A 14,400-nucleotide genomic window follows, 5' to 3' on the forward strand; every position below is an offset into this window, starting at 1 on the left:
TGGTTGCTTTATAGTTAGCATGCTAGAATCATCATGAGCCAAAGAGCTACAGGCTGTTTAATTGTGCACAACATAAACACAGTAAGACATGCTAACTTGCTAGTTTCCGTTAAACATAAAGTATCACTAATATGCATCATCAATAGGAAGTGTCAGTAAACTTTAGGTACAATTAAAGTGCACTTGTCGAACCTGGGAAGCATTATGTGCAGCTGAGCAGAGAAGCTGTCTCACTAACATAACCAATAAGCAGGCAAGGAAGATATCTGTACTTCATAGTCATGTTTATACATGTAACATTAAAATTACACTGAAGAACTGTAAAACAGACAGATTACCTTTACAAATTGTATTTATGTATCCTTTCTCTAGATTGTTATTTGTGGATATTTACAGTCAACACACATCAGTTATCAAACAGGGTTAGGGTAGGAGAAGGAAATGGAACATGAAACATCTACAATATGACTGATCTCTCTATAATGGTACAGATTCCTCATTAAACACCACATGTGCATGAGACACATATACTTACACACACTTCCTAATGAGAGTAGTGTACGTGTTCAAGCAAAAGAAAACACCATCTTTCATAGAAGTGCCATTAGTAGTGCTATATTGCATAAAAGAAACAACTTGAGCCCTATACTACTGTACAATATTAACATGGGCTATTCTATAGTTCAAAACATAATAAAAATAGGGAAGGACCACAGCATTGGTTAAAGAAGTAAATGTCCTGCTTCTGCCATTGATCAGGACTGAGCATGTTCATAATGTTTGGAATCAACAGTATAACACCACTGTTGAAAAATAAATTGCCCCACACTTGTATTAATGTATTTTCTGAAAGTATAAACCTAAAGGAAATGAAAAATATAAGTGGGAAAGCAATCTTTCTCCTGATGCAGTATATATCAGTCACGGGCGATTGCTCTAAGACAATGAGGGAGGCTCAGCCTCCTCTAAAAATGATGAACATCGTGTAGGATGAATTGCGCTAGGCTTATGTTATAGCCGACCTTATAACATTGCTATTTCAGATCCAGAATCATAGAAATATATGTGCTCAACCCAACTACAGTGCGAAATCATTCCGTTATAACTTTCCCCAGTTTGCCTAATGTGTGCGTGAGTTTTTCCCCCTCGTGACAATGCGATGCAGCCCAGCCTCAGTGGACTTCAATGGCATTTGGGAGCTATGCGCTTTTCAATATCAAAATGCAAGATGATTATTGGACAAATACTGCAAAAATGCCCGCCCATGGAGTCCCACGGACTCCCAGCCTCAGTGGACTTCAATGGCATTTGGGAGCTATGCGCTTTTCAATATCAAAATTCAAGACGGTTATTGGACAAATACTGCGAAAACGCCCGCCCCACGGACTCCTAGCCTCAGTGGACTTCAATGGCATTTGGGAGCTATGCGCTTTTCAATATCAAAATGCAAGATGGTTATTGGACAAATACTGCGAAAACGCCCACCCCACGGATTCCCAGCCTCACAGTGGGAGGGACATGGCAAAGCTTTCCACGAGGAAATTGGTGATTGGTGAAAGCGGCCGGATATTTTCTTTGATTGAGAGCTCGTTTCAAATATAGACAGGCAGCGGTGAATTTCAGTTCAGTCCCATGCGGATTCGCAAGTGCTGTGGTGTATTGTAAGAGATCGGCTTACATTTCGATTTCATTCATTACATACGGTTTCTACCAGCTTTTTTAGTTTGTATATATTTTCATTGTAAATAAAGTGTAAATATAGTGTTGTCAAGTTTGCTATCTTAGTTCCAGAAATTTCGTTTATTTGAGTGACTGAACTTGAACTTGAGGGGGCTAGTCAGCTAGCAAGAAAGCTGCGCATGGATGCCAAGCATTGCTGATTTAATTTTGGTGAAGCCATTTGCCAGTCTTCCTTTCGAGGAAAAAATTAAAATTAAAGAGCAGGGTAGACCAACGCCTCAAATTGACTTGGTGAAAAAGGTAGGGAATAATACTCGTTCCTTTCAGCTCTCCTGGTACGAGAAAGTGAATTGGCTAACAGCAAGTGACCCACATCAACAACAGTAAATAGGCTACTTTAGTAATATGTCATGGATGGACCAAAAATATAGAATCTATTTAAAATGTTTATGCTGAGTATATTATATTGGAATATATATTTTTCTGGATATGAATTAAACACAGCTACAATTTGGAAAACATTTTTAAACAAAAACACAGCCGAGAACATTTCACACTACAGACCTGGATTAAAAGTGAAGGCTTATCAAAATTGTCAATAAAACATTTCTCAGTCAAAATAAGTAAAATATAGGGAAAGTGTCATTGAATGAAATGTGTGGCACCCAGCTCTATGTTTGGCTCCCCAAGGCCAGTGCTTGTGCCTATTCCAGAACACTCTGCTGTTACTGCTGAGGTTCCTGACAAAGAGCTGCTTTCAATAATGATCAATTTTTAAACAACATGCCACATGCCACAATTTTAAAATATAAAATGTTAAAATATCCCCCCCCCAACACCACCATCATGTATATTGGACAGTAGGCTAATGGGCTAGAAGAACCTGTTATTTCACAGTTTGTGACCCTGCCAACAATCAGCCATATCAGAGGCATGAGTATGGGCAAAATTGATGTGTTTTTCATTTTTCTTTTAAAATCTGGAAATATCGTAACCGACCAGCCTCCCCTGTTTGAAAGACTACCAGCCGCCACTGATATCAGTAGCCTTTGATTAAAATGGCTGTAAAATTGCATTCTATGTCAGAATAATTATCATTCCCCTATCATTTGACTCCAGCATATGATTTTAGCTTGTTTAGGATCAAGGAAATCATTTGGTCAGTGTTTAGTTGCTAGCTTGTTTAACACCTTGACAAATTGGGCTGAATGTATACAATTCCTTTTTGAGAAGCAGGTTTATAATTGCATGAACTGTGGAATTTAAGCTCTTATCTGTAGAAGTGAAATACTTTATTCAGGCTACAGTGATCCTGTAGCACAATAACTTAATCAAATACTTTCTGGTAAGGAGATGATTCTATAGTAGGTAAAGGAATTGAATGTCCATGACAGACAGACATTCTGTGGGATGGAAACAGTAAGAACTTTATGGCAACCGTATCAATCAGATTTTGCTAATGATACTATTTATACAAGTAGATTATCATTCGCTCTTTCTACCATCAAGTCACCATTACAACTGCATACACTAGTGAGGAGCTGTGTATCATGTTACAGACAGACACGACGGTATGGAAAAAAAATATTACCAATATTGAAAGACTTGCTAAGAAGCAATCTGTCATTATTATGAGCTATTATCACTTTCAGTGTAACCCATCACATTATATCAGATATTTAAGGAAGCTATCTCCATTCTCAATGATAACTTTGGAACTATTTAATAGCATAGTCCACAGATTACATACAAATTTATCATTTTGGGGTCTATGTGCCTGTCAAATTACCGGTACTACTAGTTCTTAAAATTTGAACACAAGTATGACCCATCATACATCTTTACAAAGCAGAAGTATTTCTGAAACACATAGGAGATATAAAAGGACCAGGAAAGCCACTATATAACTGATTTTTGTGAGATAGTGTATTCCTAAAAATGTTAAAATTATATAAACAGATATAATAACAATAAAAATGTGCAACTGGTAGCTCCAACATACCCTACTGTGAGATTTGTTTTCTCAGACTGCTGGTGTCACATGTCCAACAATCAGATGTATATTCAATAGAAACATTGATATTTAATTATTAGCTATTTAAAACTTACAACCCCAAATAAATAAAAAGTTGGGATGGTATGGAAAATGCCATTTTCATCGTATGATGGTCCATCCCAGATGCCTACGAGCCCAGAGAAGTCAACAGTGCATCTGGACACAGTTAACATAAGGCTTCCTTTTTGCACAGTAATGTTTTAACTGGTTTTTGTGGATGTAACTCTATATTGTAGCACTTGACAAAGGTTTACCAGAGTAATCCCGAGCCCATGTCAGTATATCAGCTATAGATGAGTGATGGTTCTTGATGCAGTGCTAGCTGAGGGATTCAATATCATGGGTGTTCAACTTGGGCTTGTGCCCTTGCCCTTTATGCACCGAAATTCACCCAGATTCCTTGAATCATTTAAGGATATTATTCAACGTAGAGGGTGAAATATCTAAATCCTTTTATATCTTTCTTTGAGGAACATTGTTTTTAAACATTTCAAAAATTTTCTCATGCATTTGTTGACAAACTGGAGATCCTCTGTCCATCTTTGCTCTTCAAAGACTAGGCCTTTCCCAGATACTGATTTTGTACCAAATCATGACTACAGTCACCTGTTAACATCACCTGTTTCAAATCACATCATTATTTAATTGTTTTACCTCATTACTGGTCCTAAACTGCTGCCGTCCCAACTTTTTTTGGGAATGTGTTGCAGGTCTGAAATGCAAGAATGGCTGTATATTAACAAATGAAATGAAATTGACCAGACAAAACATGAACTATCTTGGGTTCATACTGTCTGCAATGAAATAAAAAGTCAAAGTAAATTTAGAAATCACTGCTTTCTTTCTTTTTTTAATTTGCATTTTACATACCATTCCAACATTTTCTGATCTGGGGTTATATGTTACTGACATAATGAAATGTTCAAATGTAGCAGTAGTCCTAAATTATAAATTTGAAATCTAGAAAAAAAAATGTATGGTGGTCAAGACCTTGGTTTGGAGAAAAATCATGATGTCCATTTGGGGTCATTTACCCCAAAACATTTGGGAACCTCTACTGTGGTGTAATAAAATGCAAAAAGATAGGGTGTGCTAGATCATGTCCCATTTCGTAAACTGCCGAAGAATGAAGATGGAAGGTATGTTGCTAAATTAAGCCAAGTTTGAAGTGATTAATGTGGTAATTAAACTAGGTCTATTCATGCAGCAATACTTTGGCAATATAGAATACTACAAGAAAACAGAAAACTAGCAACATTAGGATTTAAACTTCTCCACTTTTGCATGTCATGTTTCGGTCAAATGTTTCTATAGAAATGAATTATTCCACTGTGCTATAAAATGGGCATACACCCAGGAAGTGTTACGTGCTGACAGTAAATTATTTATTTTATATTATAAAGAGTGATTTTGTGGTGGAAAATAGTTCATGATTGCTTAAAATACATTTACCGAACATGTTAGTGTGGATTATTATTTTATCACGTTTTTTTACTTGATATCTTTAAAAAACAAAACTGAAAAAAAATGTCCATTTAATTTCATTTAATGAAGATTTTTAATATTTCACTGAGGTGCATAAAAATTACATTGCATTTCCTCCATCGCATAAACGTTCAAAGCCTGGACATCGCTGTTGGTCAATTTGTCTGTGTTTTATTATTATTATTATTATTATTATTATTATTATTAAGTCTGGACCAATCACTGTACACTGACGTCACCCATATTTCCTCAAGTGCAGGAATGCAGGAACCAGGGATTTATAGAGTGATGGTGTTTATTTTATTTTTTTTAGTCATGCTTTTCAGCACTATTCTTTTCAATTTAATAGCACACTCAGGACAAAAGCAAAAAAAAAACAACAACACAGTATTGTGATATCAAGGGGCTTTATTCAAAGTTTAGTTCAAAAGATATGGCAATATTTATCTCAAAAGTTGGGTTGCACAGGTACTTTAATGGATTTTCCAGGCAGCCTATCAAAATTAGTAAAATACCTACATATAGCTGAAACACAAGTAATTGACATGAAGCCCAAAATACAGGGCACAGAAAATGCAGACTGAAGAAACAAACTTTTTTTTTCTTTGCTGTCAAATGTAATATGATATAAAATATAAGTGAGATCAAATTTTTAAAAAATGAGAATGTGATAACATGAATGTGAAGATGGTAGACACTGAAATAAACTTCAAAGCTGTTATTTGTCTGAACCTGCTGTTGCATTTTCCTGACTTTCCCTTTCTCTTTATTTTGCAGACTGGTGCATTGGACAGGGGGCTGGGGGACATGCTGTCCCAGCTGGTGGAGGCGGGAGAGCACACTGTCATATATATGAGCAGGAAACTCATCATAGAGAAGTGCCTGGGCATCAAGTGGGCAGAAAGGAAGGAGGGGTCTGAAAAAGAAGCAGGTAATGAGTGATGATGTACACCTATGTGTGGTTAATGACGGGCTATTTATGTCCCTTTTTTGTCAGTAGGCTGTTAAGTGCCAGAGAGAGACAAAGCCACGTTGAGCAAAGCCAGACTTTGAACTTGTACTTGAACTTGAATATGAAATGAGTCATGCAGAAGTAAGCTGCATGCACTTTTCTTTGGTTTTGAGTGTGCCATTAAATTGAATAGTAAGCAGTGCAGAAAAATGTCATTAAAAATAAAAACCAAGCAGCTCTACTCTCTAAACTCCTGCTTTCTATATCCACATTCCTGACCTCACCTACCAGGGTAGTCACATTGGCCTGTTCTACAGTTGGACAACATGCACTATATTACAGTAAATAATATAACAGTGGACAATATTACTGTACATCCTGTACCCTGTGGGGATGGATGAGTGAATGTATAAAGTAGGCATATGTGCAGACTGTAACTGCCAGGGACATCTAACAATGAATCATTTTAATTATCGAATGAATCATTTTTCTATAATATTGCTTCAAAGTGAATGAAACAATGTAAAGTCAAGTTCTTTTATATTTAATGACAGAATATACATGCATTACCAGCATATACATGTTTTTGTTGTTGTTGTTTTTGTTTTTTGTTTTTTCCGCTGGAAACTCTACAAGGACACTTTTGAATGAGTGATCATGCTGGTTGTTCAAGCTATGATCAAGATGGGCTTGAATTGGTGAAAACAATTTGCAAATTAGATCAACATATTCATTTCTCAGCAATTACTGCACACAACCAAAGTGATATTTAAAGAAACACTTGGTTATTTGGGATACCCCTATTGGCTGAAATCCAAATTGCAATTGTAATTAAAACATTGACAAGATTTCAACTTCCTTCCAAACCACAATCCATCTGTTTAACTAGAGGCAGGGCTAATTGAAGGGCTGGAAAATGTAAACAAAAGCCTCAGATTTAGAAACTAGCCAAATACATGTTAATTTTACAAATTACGGGGGGAGGGGGGTTCAGTTGGATACAGCTGTTATTCTCACTCTTTTTTTTCTGTAGCTATCTGTCCTATTACTTCCGGGAACAGCAAAATTATTCTTGGAAAAAAAAGTCGCTGATTTGATTTTTCCATGAACAGCAGTAAATGGTTTAGATATTGTTATTTAGTACGTTCACCCATCCTGTACTCCATCCTGAACAGAATGTAATTAACACTGCATAATGCATACTAAATGGTATGCTGTTTCATCTACCATCTGACAATCCTAATCACACATTTCTATTTTTCATCTGCTGTGTCGAGATAAGATTACTAATAGACTATTTTTAGCTAAAATGAAGACTGAAGAAGGGAACCAGCCTACATTTTCCACCCAGTCCTACTGTTTGAGGTGTGGTTAGAGATCCCTCAGCCACCCTGGGAGAAATGAAAATGGCAGTGAGACAAGCTGCCGGTGCTGTAGCATCTGTGTGGTGGGTGAAATATAGATGTGCAAGATGGAGCGATGATGTGCTCGACAGGGTGACAGGTTTAACATCGACAGCCCCAGCAGACAGCACACACCCTATAATATGAGACCAAATGAGAGAAATAGAGGGGGGTGGTAGAGAAAGACAGAGTCTTTGAGTGAAGGGGAGAGAGAGAGAGAGAGAGAGAGGGAGGGGCTTGTATAAATAGTTAGTTCTTCTCTGGATAATCAGCTGGGCTCAGGTGGACATACTATCCCTGTGATTCATTCTCTCACAAGCTGATGCAAACGTACACACATCTCAGTGTACTGGCTTACCACTATGCCACTCAAACGGAATACTTTTAAATACCAGATCTTGACAGACAGACCTATCATCTTTTAATTTCATAAATTTCTCCCTCGCTTTATACAGATGTGGCACGAAAAGGATGTGAGACTGTAATAAGATTTAACTAATAATACAATTTTGAAAACATGTCATTTTAATACCCACTGTCCAGTCCTCCCAAGGACCAAACTAGTTAATAATGTATATAAAGAAGAAAAATAAAACAAAAAACACATTTGCTACAAACAGGGTCGATGTCTTCATGTAAAAAGAAAATCCAAAAAGAAAAAAATAAGACTGAAAAGGACAAAGAGAGAAAAAGAGTCTCTTTGTAAACACAAGAACAGGGCAAAGAATTTCAACAGCAAGGCCTCCTCAGTATCAGAATTACAACTCATCATCATCCTTCTCAAAGACAAAGGCCAAAAAGACAAAAAAGGGTTATAAGACATGAATAAACTAAAAGGCTGGGCATGAATGTGTTTGTACTTTGTGTGTGTGTGTGTGTGTGTGTGTGTGTGTGTGTGTGTGTGTGTGTGTGTGTGTGTGTGCCTGAGTGCACATTTGGAGGCTGATACACATTGATGTTTTTCATCCAGCCATGCTAGGAGTGATTTTCTGATAGTTGCAGAGTGGTATTTACTGCAAGCACAGCTAAAGCCACTCCAGAGGCTCCTCCACGGACACTATGAGTGCAGAACAGAGGCCGACTGATTTGTCCTCATTAGAATCGGCCTGGTATTTCAGCCATTATAATCTCACTGAGCTGCACACAACGCTTCTATACACCAGCAACAGTTGCTTAGCTGTAAAATCATGGCTTTAACAACTCTGTTGAAGCATTATGCTTCAAAGCCTTTCTTTCCTATTTTGTTAATAGTAATACAGCCGGATTTTCTCAGCAGCTCAGGCTCATTTTATAATCTTAGAAAACTACACTTTCGCAACAACAGGATCAGCAGTGTGGGCCTGTAACTACTCAGCAAAGTTATCCAAGAGTGCTTTCAGGTTTCACACAGACACACACATGTATATGTACGTATGTATGTATGTATGTACGTACGTACGTATGCATGTATGTATGTATGTATATACATACAAACACTCCTACGCGTGACAAACGAGGAAGGCTGTCTTTTATCTCCCCACCCAAAAAAGACTTAAAAAATACAAGAAAAAAGGAAAAACATGCAACAAAAATACCTTCATCTCGTGGCCGGTTCATTGTAGATTCATCGTGTTTTTTTGTGAGTGGACCTAGGGTTAAGACAAAAAGGAGGGGGGGAAAAGAGAAAAGAGAAAATTCAAAAAAATATTACTGTGGTAAGAAAAAACTAAGAGAAAAACATCAAAAAAGAAAAGAAGCAAGAGCAAAAAAGACAATTCATCAAAAGGTCATTGATTTTATCTTTTTGCGAAAGATGAAAAAACAAAAGAAAACAAAAAAGGCATCATAAACACACAATAAGTGCAAGAAAGACACAAACTGTTGGCAAGATCAAAGAATTGTGCTATTAGATCTGTGAATATTCTCTTTGGCTTGTAGGAAGTGGGTTTGTCATTGCTGTGCACTGGTGTTGTTGCCCTCTTTACACTATCTTTAGTGTCTGTGTTTCCAACAGCTTGTTTGGCTTCCGGGGATGAAGAAAAATCGATAAGGAAGAATAAAGAATTAACCTCAGTGGCTTGAAAAACAAGAACCCCCACCCCACCCCCTGATTCCTCCTCCTCCTTCTTTCCCCAGGTCCCTCCTGCCCCCGTTCTGCACAGGCTGTCATCCTCAAATTCAGGGTGGGAAAAAAGCAAAAAAAAAAAAACATCACGCGTAGAGTAGGGAGCCTATGCATTGCAGGGGCCACTTTCAAGAAATCCCCACAACACACACTTACTATACACACTGCACACACACTAAAAATACAATGTGGATAGGGAATCATGTTTTCCCCCTTGCTTAAGCACAAGTAGATGTTTGCTGTAATTTCTGTTGATGGTGAAATAAAAAAAAAAAAATGGTTGTGTAATGCTTTATTAAGCATTTGGCAAAGCAAACAAGATGTGAAAAAGACAAAGCAAACCCTGCAGGAATAAGCATCAAGTTAAATGATGAACATTAATCAAAATATTAATAAACATGCAGCCCAAGACAATATTCAGTACTTATTTCAGTGCACAGTGAAAAAAATGCTGTACAATTTTTTTTTTCTGTACAAAAACACTGCAGGAAAATAAACAACTATATTTTAATGTGCCTTTCTTCAGCTCGATGCTGGAAATACACTTTCTTTCAAACGTGTCTTTCAAATGTTTGTTCTAATCTATAATATATTATAAAATGTATGTTCTATACTTGTCATGTTCTGTGTGTATTGAGTGTACCTGTATGGGTAAATCACATTCATTTTATTATTTGGCAATTTCAGATATTGCACATAAAAATGTACATCTCCTGTGATGAGTGTCAACTGATTGCTGAGACTGAGAGAGAGAGAGAGAGAGAGAGAGAGAGAGAGATTGAACCCTTTTAATTCCTTAAAATGTGTGTGAAAGATTCAAATCTGTTTGAACTCTGAATGAGACCAACATTCATTGTAAGAAGTTAAAAAAAGGTGAAGGATAGACCCCCACACCCCCCACACCCCCAAATATGATGCAAAAAAATTAAACTTTCAGGCAATACTCATTCAGTGTATGAAGGTGAACTGAGGATCGGTTATTTTCCTCCCATTCTTTATTTCTCTGAAATTTTCTCTGTTCTCTTAATGGATTATATGCCTGAGGCAAGTCCAGTTACCTTAAAAAATCAATTCAAAGCCAAAGTTGTGTGCATAGTTATGCATGATTTGGCCCGTTTAATGAGTAGTGCACCAATGCTGAAACTCTTCAGCCAAATCACCCTCCTCCCACTGGACCTGCTTCCTCTACTCGTTTTGCCTTGCCTATCTCCTCTTCTCTGCTTCCTTCATGACGACTGTCATTTGCTATTCCTTTCACCTTTTAACACTTGACAGTCTTTTTTCTCAGCTGCTCTCTCTATTATTTCTCTTTACTGTGTACTGCTCAACTGAGACATGGATTTTTCCCAAGAACTTCAAAGATGAAGTTAATAGAGCTTACTAAACCTGTCAATGCACACATTACGCCACATATCCTATGGCCTATGGGTAAGGTTTGACTTCAAGACAGTTTTCTAAAAGTGTGCTGTGGTCACATTTTTTTCCTTTGGCACAAAGGTGAACATAACAAAACAATCCTGTGATTTATCAATGACAATAAATCTGGGGGATTTTTTTGTTTGTTTGTTTTTGGTTTTTTTTTCCCTAATGGTTTTCATTCCTACAGTTCCTACAGTATCCTGCTAACCTGGATCAGACTTTTCCAAATTCATGAGATCTGGGTCAGGCTTTATAGAAGCATGTGAACTGAATCAGTCTTTATAGCCATATAAACTAGACCAGACTTTTCCAAAGCCATGTGAACTGGATCAGGCTTTATGGAACCAATATGAACTGGATCAGGTTTTTCCAAAGCGAAGTGAATTGGACCCGGATTTATAGAGCCATGTAAGCTGGATCAGTCCTTATAGAGCAGTGCCGAACTGGATCAGGCATTATATAGCTCCACAGCTGGATACACAACCATCACCTAAAACTCAACCCAGGCAAGATGGAGGTGATTTACATTCCTGCTCCATCCTCTCCACCCCCGGACTTCATCATCCCTCTGGGGGAAATGTCTATGTCACCTTCACCAGTGCAAAAAACCTAGGGGTGGTGTTCAATGACAGACTCTCCTCCTCAGCAAACATCACTGCAGTGACCCAGACATGTAGATTTCTCCTTTACAACAGCTGAATGATCTGCCCCTTCCTCACCACCTACTCTACTCAGCTCCTGGTCCAAGCACTGATCCTCTCCTGCTTGGACTACTGCAACTCTCTCCTTGCTGGCCTTCCAGCATCTGCCATCAGACCCCTGCAGCTAATCCAGAATGCTGCAGCTTGCCTGGTCTACAATCTCCCTTGTTCCTTCCACATTACCCCTCTGCTTGTCGCCCTTCACCGGCAACCTGTCGCAGCTTGCATCAAATTTAAGACAAGTCAGTCCAGCATACCTCCACAGACTGATCTGCCCCTACATGCCAGCCAGATCCCTATGTTCTGCTACTACTGGTCATCTGGGTCCTCCTCCTCTCCGTTCCTGCCCAGCTTGCTCGAGACAGTTGTCTGTCCTGGCTCCCTGTTGGTGGAATGACCTTCCCACTGAAGTCAGAACTGCTGACTCCCTGACCACTTTCAAGCACAGACTGAAGACCCATCTCTTCAGGCTGCACCTCTCCCGTTTCCCTGTCCACTGTGTAATTGCATAATGGCCTTGACCAACCCAGGCTGTGCACTGTCTAGCCTGGGTTTAGCCAGTTTTAGTTTTATTTTTCTCTATTTACCGGTAGTTGTACTTTATCAGCTCATTTTATGGTTGGATTGTTTTGTTTTCCTTGGCTGTTTGCTGATGGTTGGTACATTAACAGAATATTACACTTAGTGTTATTCTGTCACTTGTTCAGTTGGCACTAGAACTTTGTCAAGAAGCTCAGCATTTCTTGTACCTGACTTTTGCACTTGTTGTACGTCGCTCTGGATTAGAGCGTCTGCTAAATGCTATGTAACGTAAGGTAATATAGCTGTGTTGAAGTGGGTCAGGCTGCTATAGTGTCATATTAACTGCTTCACCTTTAACTTACAGGTCCACACTGAATTGGATTAAGCTTTGCTAAACTAGATCAGTTTTTATAGATCCATACTGAACTGGATAAGGCTTTATGGAACCATGCTGAAATGGATCATGCTTTATAGATCAATGTTGGCTTATACTTTATAGAGTTGTGTTGAAGTGAATCAGAGCCACAAGCATAATTGAATGACGTTTAACTTACAGATCCATGATGAACTGAACTTTATGGAATCCTGCAAACAGATCACACTTTATAGATCTGTGCTAACCTGAATCATGTTTGGATTCAACTGTATACATCCATAGAATAGAATACCTTTATTGTCATTGCACAAATGTACAATGAAATTTAGTTCATCGTAGGAGAGCAAAGCCACTGTGTACATGCGCGCTGCCACTCTTGGGCACTTCAGCCCAAGGCCGTCCCATGTTAAACTAACTGCATGTCTTTGGACTGTGGGGGAAACTGGAGCAAACCTACACAGACACAGGGAGAACATGCAAACTCCACACAGAAAGGCCCCAGTCAGCCGCTGGGCTCGAACCCAGAACCTTCTTGTTGTGAGGCAACAGTGCTAACCACTTACACCACTGTGCCGCCCATATTAATTGGATCAAGTCAAACTTACAGATCCACTCTGAAATTGATAAGACTTTACAGATACCATGCTATTCATGTGGCACTGTGGGAGATGGCTGCCTCTCCAGTAGCTCTGTAGTTTTTAGCTCTTTAAACCTCTTTTTTCCCACTTTTTTATTTTTCTGCTCTTCTTACGAAGACATAGTGTTTTTCTTCATATCACATGGATATTTTTAACTTTAACACGCAACCAGCAGCCAGTTTTCTTGCTTATTCGAGAGAGGAGCTGCTGGCCCTGAAAACAATGGGATGAGCCAGGATACGCCACCCCATCCCGGCGGAGCTGAGGAGGAGACCCAGGGGCTGCAAAGCCGTGGCTAAGCTAAAGGTGAGGCTAGTGGACAACCAGTGGCACTGCAAACCATCCATTCCCTCCGTTATCATGGGGAATGTGAACTCGCTGCAGAACAAGGTCAACGAGCTGTCCGCACTGAACAACCAGCGGATTTACTGTGAGAGCAGCTTGTTTATCTTTACGGAGACATGGCTAACACACCTCATACTGGATGCTAACGTGGACCTGTGGGGATTCACTACTATGAGAGCCGACAGAGACACTAAGGCATGCGGGAAAGGCAAAGGTGGGGGACTCATCATCTACGTGAACAACCACCAGTGTAACCCGGGACATATCTCTGTAAAGATAGTCTTATATTGCCCAGACTTAGAGCTGCTAGCTGTTAGCCTGCAGCCAATATTATCTGCCGAGGGAGTTCAGTCACGTGATCACCATCTGTGTACATACCTCTGAGGGCAGATGCAGCCGCTGCATGTGAGAGGATTCACTCTGTCACAGCAAGGCTGCAGACACAGCACCCTGAGGCATTTATGATCATTTCTGGGGACTTTAATCACGCTACTTTGGACTCCACTTTGGCTGCTTTTTACCAGGTTGTGGACTGTCCAACAAGGAAAAACAGGACAATTGACTTGCTGTATACTAATGTGAGGGATGCATACAAAGTCACACCCCTCCCCCCACTAGGGAAGTCTGACCACAACCTGGTTTGTCTACAGCCAAAGTACACCCCCCTGGTTCAAAGGCAGCCTGCAGCAACTAGCTCCATCAGGAGGTGGTCCCCTGAA

At 39.2% G+C, this 14,400-nt stretch overlaps 1 protein-coding gene across 6 annotated transcripts in view; it reads right to left on the bottom strand.

The window, feature by feature from the left end:
* nlgn2a (neuroligin 2a) overlaps positions 1–14,400 on the bottom strand; it is a 302,180-nt gene that overhangs the window by 232,606 nt on the left and 55,174 nt on the right. The window contains exon 2 of one of the 6 annotated variants that reach the window (XM_060926606.1): positions 9,151–9,204. The exons of the other annotated variants lie outside the window; for them this stretch is intronic. Within the exon in view, the coding sequence (XP_060782589.1) occupies positions 9,151–9,204 (54 nt within the window). The remainder of the gene's footprint in view (positions 1–9,150; positions 9,205–14,400) is intronic. 6 annotated transcript variants of the gene reach the window in all.

This window comes from Neoarius graeffei, chromosome 1 (genome assembly GCF_027579695.1).
Source record: "Neoarius graeffei isolate fNeoGra1 chromosome 1, fNeoGra1.pri, whole genome shotgun sequence".
NCBI classification, from domain to species: domain Eukaryota; kingdom Metazoa; phylum Chordata; class Actinopteri; order Siluriformes; family Ariidae; genus Neoarius; species Neoarius graeffei.